The following is a 19,545-nucleotide window of genomic DNA, read 5'->3' on the forward strand; positions in this document are numbered from 1 at the left end:
GATCTAAATGATAGGAAAATATATATTTTTTAAAATATTTGATAAAAGAAAAGGCTTTTATCCTAGGAGAGAGATAAAAGTCAAGAGTACACAAAAGAGATCTAGCTAAGGTCTCAAATAAACCCTAACTTTGCTAGAGGTTATATTTTTTCTTGTTTTTTATGTGACATGTAAATCTCTAGCAAGAGTTTCTAAAATGTGATAGGCCTAAATTTTCATACAACTAATGCCAAAAAGACCTATATTCGAGGTAAAAAGAAAACCCTAAAACAAATAAAATCTATGAAAAGTAAGTTAAGCGATCATACATAAGGAATGATGGTGAAACTATCGGACAACAAAGGGGTCAGATGGCAGAGCTCTGGACAGTCCTCCCTAGGATGGCAGAGTCCAGGATGACAAAAGCTATGGATGACAAAGCTTGGGATGACAAACCCTGTGATCAATTGTTTCCCCAAGAGTCTAGAGGGAGAGGCTTTGGAATGGTTTGCCACCTTAAACCTCTAATAGGTTAGAGAATTCAAGCAGATTATGAACTTAATTATAGATCATTTTTTCTTTAATCTGGAGGCCTTTCCTACTGTAAGTTAGTTATATGACCTAAAGAAGAAGAAAGAGGAAGGTGCCTAAGAGTTTATCAACAGATGGTGGTCCATGACCAGCAATATGAAGGAGTCAATATCAGACTCTCATGCCCTAATAATAGTTATAGACAACTCTTCTCAACCTCTGAGGATCCTCGTTAGTATGGCTCAGGTCGAGACCTATGCTGAACTCATCAAGAACGCTATCGCCTTTGAGGTAGGCATCAAGAGAAGTGTGTATGACAGTTTTCTGAAGAGCAACAAGGACAACAATATCAGTAAGAAGTTAGACTCGTTTAAGGGGAGGGTCAATGTTGTCTAAACCTCAAGACAAGGCCACCAGAAGCAGAGCAATCAGGGTCAAAAGGCAGGTAACCAGAAAACCATCCCAAAGAAGGTGAACTTCAATGGAAATGGGTATGATGAAAACCCAAAGTGGACCAAGGAGCAGAGATTCACAAAGTTCAAACAATCTTGATCATATGATCTGAAACTTGGCCTGGTGAAGTTACTCAAGGTGTCAGATCCACCACAAATGAAGGATAAAGACCCATTCAAGTATTGTCGATATCATCGAGCGGTGGGCGATAACACTGAATGATGTGTCATCCTCAGACATATCATATATAACAACACTGAAAGCAGAGAGTTGCTTGTTGAAGAAGAGCAACCGAATCAAATCAATAATAACATGGGCATCTTTAAAAGGCCCTTTCCTGATCACAATGCAGAAGAAGGGGTCCAAGTCTGCGAATTGAAGGAGAAGTGACTTCTAAAGAAAGTCATTAAGCAAGGATCACCCACCAATGCAGTGGTCTATATTCCTCAAGTCTTCACTGGCAACACCAATCCTGATTAATTGCCTATGGTCCCCCAAATCTGTTATCAAGGAGAGATGAGGGTACGAGGAAGGCAGATTCCAGAGAAAAGCCAGAGAATTCGAAGAGAGTCTCTTAGATAAGTGTAATTCGTTTGGACCCTCCAGACAATAATTATACTAAGGTTTTTATTCCAGTGTCCCAGTACAAAGGGTTCATCATAGAAAATCATGACCTCCTTGTACAAACCGTGTTGTCCCAATCTGAGGGTCCAACAGACATGCCAACTGTTTGATCGAAAGAGAAAACCACCCCATCCTCTAGCTCAATTGTGAATATGACATCATCTAGTTCAGGCCAAGTGTCAGTCAAATACCTCTCCAAATGGCCCAAGATCTTCAGGCTCAAAGGAAGGATAAATGACTCACTTCAAGAGTCACCTCTTATATCAACATGTGCAAAAATGTGTTAATGGGTGAAGAACCGCCTTACACACGGGGTACCAACCTTTTGAGGGACTGACAAAAAGCCAATAAGTCATAAGAGAGCCTCTCCCAACAGTGTTCAAAGAAAAGACCCAAGGTCTAGGCTACAAAGGGCTTGAACAAAAAATGAGCAAAAGAAAAAAACTCTCATGGGTCCTGAATGATCACTTCACAAAGGGATCAACCATCATCAACTTATTAGGGGGTCCCATCACACTAGATGACAGAAGATTGACACTTCCTTTGCATCAATTCTGCTTGTGCCCACAAAGGTCAAACAATAATTTGGATCATTTCATCTCTCCTTCTGAAAAAAATCATCGTGCTTAGAACAAGGTGACTATAAGTTAGGGCAAAACCACAATGATATAGAGGAGAAAAGACAATATCCCACGACCTCAAGTAAGCCTTCAAAACCTAGATTCTGGAAAATAACTTAAAAAAAAATCCCAAAAAAACAAAAAAGTTTTCAAAATCCAAAAAAGTGCAAAAGTTTTGAAAACCCAAAAAAATAAAAATATTTCAAAAATAATAAAAAAAATTCAAAAATCTCAAAAAATAGGAAAAGTTAAGAAAATCCAAAATATTTTTTTCTCTCGGGGTCTAGGCTATACTTTTCATTTTAGGAGCATGATATTCATGTTAATAAGACTAAAAAAACTTTTGTCAAACCCCTTTCTTTGTTTTTTCTAGTCATTCATAATGATGCATTTCTATCAAAATCATGTAGGGACATGCCAATGAAGTATGGACCTATCTAAAAACTAAAAATAAGGCATTGTAAAGCCATCCAAAGTCCAAATCTCTTAGGCAAAAAGGAACTTTTAGCAACCAAACATATAAACAGTCACTCCTAAATTGGCCTGACCTTATTCGATGAGACCCAAGTGGACTTGAAAGCCCGATTTACCTCTAGACACTGATCCGACCTCATTTGACGAGACCCACAATAATATCTATATCTCAATTATCCTGAATACTAGCCCAACCTCATTTGACGAGACCCACAACGGTCTTCACACCTCAGTTGTTCTTGAACTGGTCCGACCTTATTTGACAAGATATAGAATGATCTTGACAGTCCAGTTCACCTAGACTCCAACAATCATATAAAGCGTATAGAGCTTTATCATGATGCAAAGTATATCATTAAAAAATCATTAAAGGTCAAGGATCTTGTCCCAAAATAGATCTAGCTCTCTTCAAAATGATCATTCTCTCATGTATGTTCCTACACCCAAGAGTCTACCATATAAGACATTCAAGTCTTAGAGAAATATAAGGAAGTAACATAGTGAGGCCAAGGTATTTTAATCTAATAATTCTAGCCTATAAGTCTATAATAATGAATTACAGGGGTACAAGATTATTATCAATGCATGAATATAGATCCTATGCAAACCCACCTAGGCAACAAACACTTCAAGAAAAGGGTTGGGTGTCAAATACCTTTGATGCTAATCTGCTTCATAAGTTGGCCACCTGAGGAGCCTATAGTTTTATCTCGATAGAGAAAAACATTAAAAAAAAGTAGAAAAAAAGAAGAAACGTGCAAAAAGAGAAGATACCAGAAAAAAGAAAAACACAAAAAAAAAATAGTACATTTAGGCTGACACGTACTTCGAGCCCATGACAAGGTGGCACGCTCCGATCATGAGATTATCTTAAGGGTAGAGGTTAAAATAGAAAATTGTATGCTATAAGAAAGCCAATACTTATCTCTAGACCTATAATAAGATCATATAACCTTTTGGAGGCAGATGTTGGATAAATAGTGACATCCCTCCTGAACCAGGAAGCCATGAGACACATGACTGCCAGACTTCAAGTCAAAGGATGGCAAAAGTAAGAAATAAACCCCTTTTAAGCTAAAAACAAAGACTTCATAAAACTTACATAGGAGCAGAAGATACATCTAAACACATTCTCATCAGGCTTTAGTCCTTTAGATTTCAAGCCTTACTGAGGACTGTTAGACCTAACATGAATGGTGTCAGACCTAATCTCATGTCCCTATTACTAGTCGCTTGAAACCAAGGCAAAATTATAGGAGAAAAAACACAGTAAAACTGAGTGTCGCTATCTTATACCAACCTGAGAGGAGAAAAGTCTAAAGGGTAGGCATTTCAAGTACAGAAATCAATTTGTCGTAATGGTTATAATCTTTGAGAAATGGAGAAAAGAGAAAAAAACTTTGACCCTAGAAGATCAATCTTTCATGGTTATCATAGGCTACCAACTCTGCTACAAATACATGAATCTCACAAAATACCATAAAAGTTTATTGCATGCACCAAAGAGTCTAACCACAAAGATCTTGAGTCTGAGTAGTACATAGAAAGCCCCATCCTTTTTTCTTGTGCCACCTAACCAGAGTATGCATGATTTCCCCCTCACTGGGGCAAAAAGCCTCATGTCTAAATTAATCATCCTACGAATGACACCTTTGCCCTAAGGTTTTATTGAAGCAACTCTATCATATCCATGAACCCAGAAGATGTGTAGGACTCCTGATATTTGCCCCCATAAATTATTAAAAAGAAAATCAACATAAAGGTATTAAATATTAAAATGGGCTTAAAAGACATGAAAGGGAGCTACATACTTCTTGTGCTACTCTCGCCCGATGTCTAATATTTTATCCTCTCATGAATAACATTGTCGATGGGAGTCAAGAGTCATTGTAGGTTTTTACTAAATCAGCAATATCATGACTCATCAAGTGGTACAACATGCCCAACAACCTCCAGTTCCTGAAAGAAGCCCAGATTAATACTTGGTGATCTTCCAAAAATACTGGCCAGATCTCGTTCGACGAGACCCAAATGATTCCTACAACTCAGCGGTTTTCAAACTGGCCCAACCTCATTTGGCGAGACCAAGCATGGTCTTGGTAATGCAGTTTTTTTTCAAAATCATTGGTTTGATCTAGTTTGTTGGGACCTAAACGGTTCTCACAACCTAGTGGTTTTCAAACTGGCCTAACGTCATTCAGCGAGACCAATCATGGTAACGATAACACAGTTTTCTTGCCAAAAATACTGGTCTGACCTCGTCCGACGAGACCCAAATGGTGCTCGCAACCCTGTGGTTTTTAAATTGGCCCGACCTTGTTTGACAAGACCAAACACGGTCTTCACAACCCAGTTTCTCTCTAAATATTAGCCCGACCTTGTTCGGTGGGACCAAGCATGGTCTGAAAACATAGATGTTTAAAATTTTGGGTGTGTCTTTTTCTTTGTCATAAATCGAATCATATTGATTAATGACAAAGAGGGGCATCCGTAGACACCCAAAATTTTTAGAATGCCCCAAACCCCAGAAAGTCCATTTGTCCTACCCTAGAATGACACACCTGAGATGTTAACTAGACCCTAGTCCTATTTTGGGATGGCACACTTAGCATCATCCGCTTGTCCAATCCCTTTGTCCCCCAGGACAAGACATTGGCCCCAGGGCCAAGATGTCCTGCCGCAAGATGAACATCTCCCTTTTTGTCCTGGGTATGGGATGGGATGACACCACTTTTGTGTCGTCCTGCCCGTCCCATGTCTACCTTTCTCAGTTTCGGGCTGAGATGGCACATGGTGTGTGCCACCTGACTTGGGATGACACAAACAATGTTGTCCCAACCGTTTTGTCTATTGTGTCCTGCTTTGGTGATCCAGACCAAGTCCTCCCACCTTGGGATGACCCACCTGTCCTAGCCATCCCACCTTGGGATGGCCCACCCGTTGTAGCCACCTTGTCTGTTCTGCCTTGTCCACCCTGTCTTAACCATCCTTACTTAGGATGACCCAGTGTCCAAGCCATCCCACCTGAGGATGGCCACCCTATCCCAACCGCCAAGTCCAGGTCCTGTCCTCCTTGGGACGACCTCATGTTTGGCCATCCAACTTTGGGATGACCTCATGTTTGGTCTGTCCTAGTTTGGGATGGCTCGGGCATCCTGCCTGGTCCAATTGCGTCACCTCTGTGCTGCTTGTCCCACCTAGACCGACCTTGGGACGATCCCCAAGCTTGGTTGTCCCACCTTGGGATGTCCCCCAAGCTTAGTTGTCCAACCTTGAGACGACCCCCACACTTGGCCGTCCTGTCTCATTCCGCTTAGTCTTCCCCAATCCTTCCTGTCTTCCTTGGGATGACCCCAGTGCTTGGTCGTCCCACCTTGGGATAACTTCAGTATTTGGCCGTCCTAACTTGGGATGGTTTGACTGCCTTGCCTGGTCCAACCTATCCCCACCTCATTCCTCCCTGTTCTCCTTTGGATAACCCTACTATTTGGCCATCCCACCTTGAGGTGACTTCTCAGTTTGACCATCCCACCTTGGGACAACCTCTTTGTTTAGCCGTGCTACCTTGGGACGGCCAAACACTTTAACTATCCCATGACCCAAATGTGGGGATAAGAAAAATGACTCATCCTTATCTGATTCTCTCCCTTTCTGAGCATTTTTCAGGAAGAAAGGACTATCTTGAATGAGCCTTATCCCTTTTAAAGCATAAAGCCAGATCTATTTGGGTCGGATCTGAATGTAGAAAGTCTAGTGATCTGAATGTCGTTCAAAACTCTATAAATAGGGGATCACCCCTACAATTTGATCATTTAGAAATCACATACCTAAGTGTTGGTTCTGCCGAAAAAGCCTATCCAAGCCTTGTCTGTATTCTATCTCGACACCATTAAAGAACGCTCATACCTACGTGAAAGTGTTGATGGGCCAAAAAGAGCCTAAGAACTAAACAAACCCTCGAGTCTGAAAAAATATATTTTCAGATTCCTAATATGTTTATTTCAATTTTATTTAATTTTTTGATTGGTGCTTCACGTTTTTATTTTATGTGCATACCTGAATCCACGACGGTGCGATTTGAGTTACGGAGATTGGAAAACTTGTCTGGACTTTACCTTTCCTTTGGGTAAAGGATGATAAAAACTCGTAAAAAATTCCCCCACATATTTCAAAAAAGATTTTGTGAATTTGGGTAAGTCAATCTTCCCAACCTCAAAATATTTCAAAAAGCCTTGCTATACCCCTCTCTCTCAAGATGTTATACCTATGTAGAGGTGTTGTCAAAGCTACTGCAACGACCCTCGTACCTGTGTGAAGTGGCTGCTAGACCGAAAAGAAGCCTAAAAGCCAAAATGGACTATCGAGTTTGAAAAATGTATTTTTCAGATCCTTAGTTCGTTTATTTTGATCTTTCAATTGATGCTTATATACGTTTTTATGCCTTTGCATATTCAAATTTGTAATTCAAATTGCGAAAATCGAGAAACCTATCTAGGTTTTACCTTTCAATCGAGGACAGGACGATCAAGACTTGCAAACAGTATCTCCACATATTTGAAAAAGGATTTTGCAAATCCGGGTAAGTCAATCCTTCCCCCAACTACAAAATTTCTATCAGCAGTAGTATACACAACCCCCACATTTGACCCATTAACCAACAAAACGGCCCCAATGTGTGGCTGACACAATACATGGTTTGTTTAGCAAAAAAATATGTTTTGTATTCTCTAATTGTGTTTTCTATGAACCTTTTTTAAGAGCTGGAGAAATTGATGTAAACAATGCACTAAAATTTCATGATTAAAGGTTCTTTTTTTACGTCCAAACTGCTTGCTCCAAAATGCGGTTCTTAATGAACCATTATGCCTGGACACATCTATGGGGGTAAATTTATCAAACAAGGCTCAGACCTATTGTGTTGTGTGTATGTGCATAATTACCAAAACTCCATTTAAAACACATCTTTTTTGATAAAACTTTGAGAATGAAAGAAACAAGTGAACCATCGTATTTTTCAAAAAAAAAAGCAAAAAAATGCGTTCTTTTGAGAGACATTTAGAACACAAAAATTTATGTTTACAAAAGATACTGTCAGAAAAAAACTCAATTATAGATCCAATTGGAATGGATCTTGAGTTCAGATCATAATGATTCTTATACCCCAACTTGTTTTTGAAGGAAAAATTTCATATAAATAATATATATATATATATATATATATATATAGAGAGAGAGAGAGAGAGAGAGAGAGAGGTAGCTGCCTACCACCTTCTTGGGGAGACCTGAGTGAACGCACAACACATGTCCCACGCATCAAAAAAAAATTTTCTGCTCAAAGGGCTTTAGCAGTGGTTGCAACCATAGTTAAAGGCGCTTTTCATGACTTTAAAGCGTGTGACCGTTAGAGCATGCACGATCTAGTGGTTGTCGGTGGTTCGTTGCTGTTTTGCCAAAAATGTGGTAGGCAACTGCCACACACACTCGCTCTCTCATGAAAAGAGTGATTTCTACTCATTAGTTTCGTACCTTCATTAGTAGCAAATATTCTCTCTCTCGCTTTATATATATATATATATATATATATATATATATATATATATATATATATATATATATATATATATATATATATGAAAATTGAAAACCTATAAAATGAGCACGATACTAAATAAAACATGTTAATAGATTTTTGGCATTTTTTAAAATTCTGACCATACATTTGTGATCTATATGCTTGTTTTTATAGAAATCACTTCTTGGAACATTTGATTCTGATGCATGGATATGTTTTCATAAGATTTTAAAAATCGATAGCTTAAAATTTTAATAAAATTTAACATTTTTTTCATCTAAAATGCAAGATCCAAGTGTTGATTTCTAGTAAGTCAATCATGGTGAACACATCTATGGGGTCAGAATTTCAAAATAAAAAATAAAAAATGGTTTCATTTAGCACCATGCTCATTTTGTAGGTTTTCATTTCTCTATATATAGGGTAAATATTGGCTACTAAAAGAAACTAATCATATTTTTTTTCAAGAATTCTAATTTTTTGTTGATATGTTACAAATGTGATTTAAATGGTTTGTTTAGTAAAAAACTTATTTCAAATCTTGTAATTATGACAAGTAATTAGGTTTTTATAGGGGAAAAAAAATCAACGGACCACAATGTGCCAAAATTTTATAATTCAAAAGATCACATTTTTAAATTAGAAAAACACTATCCAAGGCTTGATCCTTAGCAAACATACCATGTTGAACACATCTATGTGGATAGATTGAGTCGATACTATTTGCACCTATGATTTCTACCTCATTAGTTCTGTACCTTCATTAGTAGCAAATATTTTCTCATATATATATCTATATATATAATCACTAGAATATGAAGACTAAAAATATGGGCATTTTCAACACCTTTTTTGCAAATCCAACAATGTGGATGTGCTTGGCATGGTGAATTTGCTAGGAATCAACCATTGGATCATGTATTTTTTATGAAAAAATGAGATTTTTGAATGCTTGAATATTTATAAAGATTATGAGCCATTGATTTTAAAGCCTTAAAAAAATCTAGTTTATGTATCAAAATTGGATGATTCAAGAGTGGGTTCTTATAAAACCAAGCAAGTAGATAACATCCGTAGAGTTAGATTCAAGAGAAAAGAACAAAAAATTTATAAAAACTGCAATTCACACATTTGCTCTCTCTCTCTCTCTCTCTCTCTCTCTCTCTATATATATATATATATATATATATATATATATATATATATATATATATATATATATATATATATATATATATATATATAAGGTGGTAGCTACTAACCATTTTTCTAGCTAACCGTCATGCAAATAAGAGCTGTGAAGGGTTTTTTCATATTTTTCTGAAATGCATTCTACATGCCTGATTTTATAAGAATCTACCCTTGGAGCATCTGGTTTCGACACACATATAGGTTTTTATATAATTTAAAAAATTGACGATTTCAGAGTTTTCTAAATATTCAATGTTTTAAAAATAATGTTTTTCATCAAAAAAAACTTGATCCAAGTGTCATTTCTTAGTAAATTGATAGTTTAAAACACATATGAAAGGTCAAATTTAAGTGATACATGGGGAAAACCATACAATAGTTGGTAGCTACCACCTTCTCTCTCTCTCTTTATATATATATATATATGATCGTCCAACCATATAAAGGTCCAAAATTTACAACTGATGATAATCAATGACATTTCTTCTTTAATGATCGAGTTTTTCATTACTTTACATATTGGATTTTTATCGTTCATTTAGTGAGTGACATGTTTTGTATTATGAATTTTCGATGTTTAGCAACGGTCCACAATGCTTTGTATTGTAAAGTTTTAAATGCATTTTAAGTCGTCAATGTTTCACATTTCAAAAAACATGCCTATATGTCATAAAGTCATGGTGTAAAGCATATTTCTTACTAAATAAAGTATAAAGAACAAATATTGAGGTTCAATCCATGAGATGCTTAAGCATTAAAAAAGGGCAGCCCTCTAATCGCCGTTGATTCTAGATTTTGGACCTTCTGGTGTCCCTTTATTATATATATATATATATATATATATATATATATATATATATATATATATATAGTATAGTGTAGCTGCTTAATCAATAGGTGCTTGAGTACCTACTTGATCATGTTAGCCATCAGTCGCGGGCTTGATGGATGCTAAGCGCAAAAAACAAAAAATCAATGTCAAAAATGAGATTTTGTGCGCAAAATACCCTTTAGCGATGCTTTTTGAGCGTTGCTAAAGGGTTAGGGATCCGCACACGTTATTACAAAATTGTAATGATGTGCGCATCCTTCTGGACATTTAGTGGCGCTTTCGTAGTGCTGCTGGGACCTTTAGCAGTGCTCATAAAGCACCGCTAATGCTCCTTTGGCATTTTTTGACTGGTTTTGAGTGTGTTTTGATCAAATTTTTATGGGATTTTTTTTTGTTTTTGCATTGGCTGTTCATCAATCACGCGATAGGCGATGGACAACCAAGCATGATCAAGTAGAAGCTCAATCTGATCAAGCAGCTAGTCTCTCTCTCTCTCTCTCCTCTCTCTCTCTCTCTCTCTCTCTCTCTCTCTCTCACCCCACCCCGATGGCTTTCCCCCTTCCCCAGCATCCTTAGCTCCGGTGTCCTATGCTCCCACCGGCCTCTCTCTCTCTCTCTCTCTCTCTCTCTCTCTCTCTTTCTCTCTCGCAGGCACAACACCCTCTCACCGTGCCTGAAGGATTCCGTTCAATCCATCAAAGCCCCTTCGAGCTGAGACCTAACCCCTTTCTCTCTCAAACTCTCACAACATCACTCTCACCGTGCCTGAAGGATTCCGCCGTGGTGCTGTTGTCCGGTCAATCCATCGATCAAAAATGGCGTCCACATCCTCTTTGTCAAGCCCCATTAAGATGATGGGGATACTTTTTCAAGGGAGCGCCCGATGAAGGGTTTTCGAGCAAGTCCAGAGATCATCTGAACCCATCGCTTCCATTTTCTGCTGATATCGCCTCCCTTATCTCCTGTTCTGCGGTCCATCCCCCACCTTCCTCCACACTCAGCTATCGTTTTCGGCATCAATGACATGCTCGAATCCTGAAGGAGTATTTTCTTCTTCTCGTTAGGGCACCACCCTCCTCCCCTCTGGTTCAGCCGGCGACCGGTCTCTCTTGTCGTTCGGCATCTCTCTCCCTGAGCAGCAGCCACCAGCCGACAACCCCAACTCCGCTCCATTTTCTGTTTGCTGCTGACACCAACTCGGCGTCGCCCGACATCCACCATGCCTGAGCTGCCTCCCTTCGCTCACAATGTCTTGTTCTTCCCCTGATTGTTTTTTTCCACTGACGATGCACCACCACTGCCTCCATTTCGGCGACCCCACTGTTTTCCTTTTCTTCTCAATCCCAAGTCGATCCTCTCGGTGGGAGCTCGTGTTTGCTTGAGCCGTGTAGCCGCACATCCAGCCGCTTCAGCCTTCCTCCAGTTTTGGGTTTGGCGAGCAGCGCGGTGCCTATTGCTGCATAACCCGTGGGAGCCACAGTTTCGTTTTTCTCTCTTCTCTCCGGTGTCGAAGGGAAGGCCGATGCTGCCATTTTGAGGCTAGGAACCGCCGACGTTTGCCTCCGGTGGTTTTCCAGTTTCGTCGAACGCTGCAGGCTCGAACGGAGGTTGCCCTTTCTTGTGCTGCGTTGGTTGGTCGTGCCGATCACCACCGGAGCCCCCGACCCTCGCAGGTGTGCCTCTATCTTGTTTATTTCCTTTTTCAGAGTTTCGTAGGCTCCTTCATCGGTGCCTTTCGTCTTTCGGTTATGCGCCCCTCGTCTAGCCGTTTTTGGGGACTTGCTCCCGATCTCCCATTGAGGGTCAACCAACGAGCCCTACATTTCATCAAGGAAGCAGTGAATGACTGGGGTGCAGCTTTTGTGCTTCGCCGATGGGGATTGGATGTTGTCTTGCCTTTCAGACTCAATCGTTGGTTCTTCTCTAAGCTTTCGGAGTCCCTCCGATCATGCCTCTTCGCCAGCTTTTGATGGCATCTCCCAACCTTTGCAAGTTCTGCCAGGGGTGGGCCCCAAAAAAATTGGGTCTGCCATCAATGCTTCATCTCTTGGAGATTTGCTGCTCACTATTTATAATGCTCAGAGCTCGACGTCTGATTCTTTTAGCGCTTATTCTCGTGGCGGACTGATGGCGCGGTTGGGTAGGTATGCTCGTGGGAAGCAGAGAAATTTTTTGCCATCCTCGTCATCACGAGCTTTGTCTAGGGTGAGCCCACAAATATTTGACCATGATAGCAATGCTTTCTCTAATGGAGTTTAGTCGTCAGCTTTTTCTCAAGCTCAGGGCCTGGTATCTACTTCTCTTTGTACCAATTGCCATTTCAGCTTGGAGGCGCGGTTGGGCAGGCTTGCGCGTGATGGACAAAGGACGAATTTGCTATCGTCCCTTATTATTTTTCCCTCCAGACGCTATGACTATCCGGTTATCAATCTTATGGCGTTTAATGTTAGAACCAACATGGCAATCAGATGCATGGTGCTTGGCTCCTCAGTTCCTCGTCCTTTCCCTGTATCGCATTATGTCTCTGAGGTTTTTTCTTCTACCAAATCTTTTGGTATTCCGCCAGACGCGGTCTCCTTTATTAGTCCAGCACAGGGTCAGCAACATTCTATTCCACAACCCCTGGGTGTCACAGTTGTCGATGCAGCTAAGTTGTTGGATCTCTCTCTCTCTCATCTTCACAACTGCAAGCGATAGCTGTTGATATGGATTCAACGATTTCAGATATTTCTGCGATTATTGGGGACTCTCTCTGCAACTCTGGTGGAGCAGTTTGCGAGCAGTTGGGCATTTTCGATGGTCACTTGAGGTCGTCTGTCAGTGCTGGTGGTCAGCGAAGAAGAAGGAGGCCTTCGTTAATTGTTTCGGCTACCGATGCTAGGTCCCCAAGAAGGTCATCTCGGTGCCACCAACCACGGGTTTTTCCAGATTTTGTTCCATGAGGACTGTTTGTTGGAATGTTAGGGGCTTAAATTGTCCCACTAAACGCTTGTTTCTGGCTAATTGGGTTAGGGAGCAAAAGCCCGACCTTCTTGCTTTATGTGAAACTAAAATGGAAGTCATCTCGCTCGTGGTCGTTTCTAGCATCTGGCAGGGAGCTGACTATTTCAATAAGCCAGCGGTAAATCATGCAGGCAGTATCCTTATCTTGGGAAAACAGTCTTTAAATTTATCGCAGCTGGATGTGGGTCTTTTCTCTTTGTCTGTTGCTTTCAATTTGCAGGCAGTTGATAGAAGAGTAGTGATTTCTGTTGTTTATGGTCCTAATCTCGCCGCCATGAGGCCCGCTTTTGGGGATAATTTGGATAGGGTTGTCGTTTCCAACGCGGATTGTCACCTTCTTATGGGGGATTTCAATTGTTTGTTATCTATCCATGACTCTAATAACCTCGTAATTCCCAATCCCTCTATGCGAGGTTTCCAAGACTTTGTTCACCGTCATTTTCTCTACCCTATTCCTTTAACCGGGGAGCGCTTCTCTTGGTCGAATATGCGGTCCCGTCCGTGCTGTAGGGTCCTTGATAGGGTCTTTGTCACACCTAATTTATTGGACCTCATTCCCGACGTTAAGTGTGTGTTGTTTTCTCCCTCTATCTCGGATCATGGGCAGATCATCACTCATTGGGGAGATGACTTTCAACCCACTAGGAGCTTTGCGTTTGAAGAATGGTGGCTTCAGGAGCCAGATTTTCTCACGGTTGTTACTAATTCTTGGAACAAAACTGTTGATGTGCATTGGGCCGCGCTACGTGTTCAAAATAAGCTTTCTCGTCTAGCTAAGGATATCAAAGCTTGGCTTCATAGTCGTAAGGTGGAGAAATTTCAGCAAATAGCCGCATGGGATCAAGAGATTTCTGAGTTGTATCAGTCTATGTCTTCTCCTGACTCTCTTTCTGATTTGCAACTTCTCAATCTTCAGGCCAGGTCCTTAGAATTAACCATGCTCTTGAAAAACTGGAGGATCAAAGAGGAAATTCGTTGGAAGCAAAGGTCTAGGGTGAAATGGCTTGCGGCTGGTGATGGCAACACTAAATTTTTTCACTCATATGCTTCCCATCGTCATAGGAGGAAGGTTGTTCCTTCTATCTCCATTGAGGGGGTCTCTTATCTCAATCAGCACGTTAATCCGACAGTCTCGCTATACTTTAAGGACTTATATTCTGCTTCGTTAACTGCGGAGGGTGTCTTTGGTAATTTCCTAGTTGGCTCAATTCAGCTTGAGCAAGCCAGATATATGCAAAGAAGGTTCTCTGAAGATGAGATTTTTTCGGCCATTAAGGATCTATCGGGTTGGAAAGCGCCTGGCATTGACGGGTTTCATGTCGACTTTTTTAGAATATTTTGGGACTGTGTTAAATCAGACGTGGTGAGTATGTTCGATGAGTTTCATCGTAACTCCAGACTGCCTTATCATTTGCATGTTGCTATTATTTCGCTCATTCCGAAAGATGATGAGGCCAATGATATTTCTCGATTCCGACCTATCTCAGTTATGAGTGCTCTCTATAGGATGTTTGCCAAAGTTTTGGCGAATAGGTTGAAATCGGTGGCTAACCAGATTTTTTCAGACTCTCAGTTCGCCTTTATCCGTAATAAGAGGGTCCAACACTCGTTCATCATGGCGTCCGAGGTGGTCCATTCCTTGCAGCATAGCGGTCAACCTTACTTTGTCCTTAAATTAGACTTTCATAAAGTTTTTGACTCTGTGCATTGGCCATTCTTATTTCAAATGTTAGCAAATTTCGGTATTGGTCGTCGTTTTTCTGGTTGGGTGAGAGAGCTGGTCTCAAATGCCCAGGCCATGTTAAATATCAATGGTATTAGAGGAGACCGGTTCAAGCTAGGAAGGGGTCTGCGGCAAGGGTGCCCCCTATCACCTTTGTTGTTCAATGCAGTTGCTGAGGGTCTTGTGGTCTTGCTAAAGCGGGCTGTTGTATCGGGTTTCATTGATCCTTTGCAGGTTTTCGACTTCCCGGGTCATATTCTTACTTATGCTGATGATATGATCATTTTTGGTCGTGCAAATGTTCAACAGATGCTCAGGTTCAAGCTTATCATTCAGTTCTTTCTCTCAATGTCTGGGCTTTCTCTAAATGAGACCAAATGCTCTATTACCATGTTCAATGTTAATGCCAATGTGCTTGCAGCTGGAAAGAGAATTTTTAATTGCACTACTTCTGACTTGCCTATTATGTACCTTGGCTTCCCGTTACAAGTGAAGCCTCTATCTTCTGCGGCTTGGGCTCCGACGCTTCAAAAAGTGAAGCGCAAATTGCTTTCGTGGCAGTCGTCTTATCTCTCTAGCGCTGGACGTCTAACCTTAGTCAGACATGTTCTTTCAACTATTCCAGAATTTTTCATGTCTCTGTTTGTGATGCCTGTGGGAGTAGAGAAGCAGCTGACGCGCTTGCTGGCAGGCTTTCTTTGGTCTGGGTGTAAACTCACAGGTAAGCGTCACTTGATTGGTTGGCGTTCTGTGGTTCTACCTCGGCGTATGGGTGGTTTAGGCATCCCGGTGCCCAGACTGCGAAGCATTGTTCTTGTCGCCAAGCAATGTTGGTTGGCCCACCAACCGGATAACCCTTGTGCTAGTTTTTTTCTTGCTAAATATGGGGATCCAACTCTTATTCCGGTTCGTCTGAGACCCGAGGTTTGGCGCTCTCGCACTTGCGTAAATCGTGGTTGAGGGCTTTAGCCTGCTTTAGAGACCATTTTGAGGTCTTCGGAAATTTTGGTCAGTGGTTGCAGTGGGCGTTGGCACCAAGCGGAGAGTTTCTCACCAAAAAAGTCTATAGATCGTTGCTACCGCCAGGGGCTGATTGGTTGCCCGAGGATGTGCTTTGGGCGAAGGGTCCTTCCCCCCGTTCGTGAGTCCTGGCTTGGTTAATTTTGCACGATAGGATCCAGACCCACAGTAATTTAAAGAAGTGGGGCATTCAACTCCCGAGTTGGTGCGTGCTTTGTCAAGCTGCAGAAGAGTCTATGTTTCACTTGTTCTGGTCTTGCCCAATATTTATGGAAATCTTTAGTAGGACCTGGAGGCATCCAGAAGTTATTTGTTAAGGAGGAGTCCTTTGCGCTAGATCTGATCTTGGGGCCGGTTTGTATTAGGCGCAACAAGAGGTGGAGGTTCATCTGGCGGACGTGGTTGCTTACCTCTTGGTGGTTTGTTTGGATGGCGCGTAACGATGCTCATTTTCGTCATATTCGAGTTAACATTCAAAACCTGGTGCATAAAATTTTGGTAGATGTTTATGCGATCTTGCGTATGCATCTTAGTGATCTTCCACTCCCTCCTGCTGATGCTAACTATCCTTTGTCGCAATCTGGGCACGCGGCTATGGCGTGAGCCCATTTTATCTGTCTAATGTTCTTTTCTCTTGTGCTTTCTTTTGTTTTGGCTTTTGTTCTTGTTCAGTTCATGGGTTCAACATTTTGTTGATCTTCATGAGTGGTAATGTTGAATTACTTTCGGCTCTCTCTCTCTCTCTCTCTCTCTCTCTCTTATATAAGGCAGTGGTGAACTCGGGGGACAAGGTTTTCACCCCTGCCCTATCTCAAAATTCTGCATTCCATCTTTGTTTTCATCCTCGCACGAGTTTTGATTTTAACCTCCATCCCTATTTTATGTTCTCCATTCTTGGTTCAAATGGAGCGAGGCATGACATAGCCCCGTTTTCCCTCGGTCCACTGCCATCCCTAAATAAGGAAGTTGAACCGTTGAAGGGTATTTTAATTATTTTATTAAAGGAGATCGGTGATGGGGTGGAGGAGCGCATAAGTCCATCCTGCACTAGTTTTGATTTTAACTTTCATCCCCGTGTTTCATGTCCTCCATCCTTGGTCCAAACGGGGCGAGGCAGGGCGGGCTCCATTTTTACTATATATAGAAGCGGATCAGGTCAGGCTGAACATGAGCGTTTTTGCTCATGCTGACATCATGGCCGTCCGATTTGCCCCATATATATATTACCGAATTAAACACGTTTGCCGATTTTTTAAACTTGTTTTGGTATGAAAATAGGGTTGCCACATTTAATATGTGGGACCCACACCTCCGTTCTCGGGCGGTCCATGTGGAAAAGAGTCTTGATGAAAACAATCACTAGTGCCAATTTTTAAAAGACATATACTTGTAAACAGGGCAGCCTGAGCACTCTTTAACATATCCCCAAAGAAATGATTCTGCCCATATCTTATAAATGTCCCAAATTTCATCAATATCCATCAACAAATCCAAAATCATCCCTCCAAATTTTCTCTGTCTACCATTCAAAATCAAGCACCACACTCCCCAACTCTCCCCCTTGCCTTCCCCACAACACCCAACTTCCATTTTAACCACCAACATAGAGCACACTTATAGGAACTTCTGCCACCTTCTCCAGTCCATCATCCCGACTAGGTCACTAAGCAAGGGCCAACAGATCCACGCCCATACTATCAAGTCCGGATTGCATTCTGTGATCCTGTTGACCAACCATTTGATCAATTTGTATGCCAAATGCGACCGTATCCAAGATGCTCAGAAGCTGTTCGACGAAATGCCTCAACGAGCCCCGGCCACCTGGAGCTCATTGATTTCTGGGTATGCTCAGAATGGGCTCCCGGAGTATGCGCTTGACTGTTTCCGGTGCATGCACCGATTAAAGGTGTTTGCGAACGAATACACGCTTGCGAGCGCTGCCAAGGCTTGTGGGGCAGCGGCAGATGCGCTTAGATATGGCCTCTTGGTGCATTCTCTTGCTGTGAAGACTGGGTATCACATGGATGTGTTTGTGGGTAGTGCTTTAGTTGACATGTATTGTAAATGTGGCGAGATTTTAGGTGCACGCAGGATGTTTGAAGAAATGCCTGAGAAGAATGTTGTGTCCTGGAGTGGCATAATTGCTGGGTATGTGCAGAATGGATTGGAGGAGGAGGCCTTGCAACTTTTTAAGCAGGTCTTGGAGGAGGAGGACTTGAGCCCCAATGATTTCACATTCTCAAGCATCATTCGTCTCTGCGGAGAGATGACAGCTCTCGAATTGGGCATGCAGTTGCATTGCTTGTGCGTGAAGTCGAGTTTTGATTCTTCGAGCTTCACGGGGAGCTCGCTTGTTGGTCTGTACTCAAAATGTGGCATGTTTGGAGATGCTAGACAAGTGTTTGATGAGATGCCAGAGAGGAATGTGGGTGCATGGAACTCTATACTTATTGCGTGTTGTCAGCATGGACATACTCAGGAAGCTTTTGAATTGTTCAAGGGGATGAGGGCAGCAGGATTCCGCCCGAACTTCATCACCTTCCTTTGCATACTCTCTTCTTGCAGCCATGGGGGGCTTGTGGACACTGGAGAGTACTACTTTGGTATTATGGAGAGTGAGTTTGGGGTTGAGCCAAACACTGAGCACTATGCTTGCATGGTTGATATGTTTGCTCGAGCTGGTAAGCTTGATGAAGCACTTGATCTCATCAAGAGAATGCCCTTTGAGCCAACTGAGTCGGTTTGGGGGGCATTGCTTGCTGGCTGCCGCATGCATGGGGACATTGAGAAGGCCCGGTTTGCAGCAGAGAAACTATTCGACATGGGCTCAAAGAACTCTGGTGCATATCTCTTGCTTGTGAATGCATATGCATCTGCAGGAAAGTGGAGAGAGGCTGCTTTGGCTAGGAAGGCTATGAGGGACGAAGGAGTGAAGAAGGAGACAGGACTGAGTTGGGTGGCAGTTGGGAACAAGGTTCACACATTCGTCGCTGATGACAAGTCGCATGTGCAAACACGAGAGATTTATGCTAAGCTAGAAGAATTAGAAAATGAAATAAGAAAGGTTGGTTATGTTGGGGTTACCGGGTTTGCTTCAACGGATGAGGTGAAGGAGAGGGTGGTGGGTTACCATAGTGAGAGGCTAGCAGTTGCATTTGGGCTTATAAGCATCACTGGTTCAAGGCCTATAAGGGTGATGAAAAACTTGCGAATATGCGTGGATTGTCATGCAGGCATCAAGTTGGTGTCGAAGTGTGCGGGTAGGGAGATCATACTGAGGGACAACAATCGTTTCCATCACTTCAAGGATGGTGTGTGCTCCTGTGGTGACTACTGGTAAGTAACCTGTAGAAGTGTGTACACAGTTGTCTGTGGCAGTGTGTAACAATTTTGGAAAAATTAGGACAGAGTTGGTTTTGTTAGTCATTTAGAATCAACATTTATGGAGAAAATTGTCTAGAAACAGAAGTATAATAAAAACAAAGCTGATTTTCGTTACTGAAACGCTGCATATTACAATGTC

The 19,545-nt window shown here is 41.7% G+C and overlaps 1 protein-coding gene across 1 annotated transcript; it reads left to right on the top strand.

Annotated features, from left to right (window-relative positions):
- The first annotated feature begins 17,433 nt into the window (after positions 1 to 17,433).
- Positions 17,434 to 19,545, top strand: MEF1 (mitochondrial RNAediting factor 1). Its single transcript, XM_090016999.1, has one exon. It carries the CDS (start codon positions 17,479 to 17,481, stop codon positions 19,360 to 19,362), a length of 1,884 nt encoding a protein of 627 aa, XP_089873125.1. The 5' UTR covers positions 17,434 to 17,478; the 3' UTR covers positions 19,363 to 19,545.

The sequence above is a fragment of the Nuphar pumila genome, chromosome 9 (genome assembly GCF_984573655.1).
Source record: "Nuphar pumila chromosome 9, dmNupPumi1.hap1.1, whole genome shotgun sequence".
Classification (NCBI taxonomy): domain Eukaryota; kingdom Viridiplantae; phylum Streptophyta; class Magnoliopsida; order Nymphaeales; family Nymphaeaceae; genus Nuphar; species Nuphar pumila.

Excerpts from the sequence above, each read along its gene's own strand:
- MEF1 (XM_090016999.1), top strand. The coding sequence starts at position 17,479 with ATGTCCCAAATTTCATCAATATCCATCAACAAATCCAAAATCATCCCT.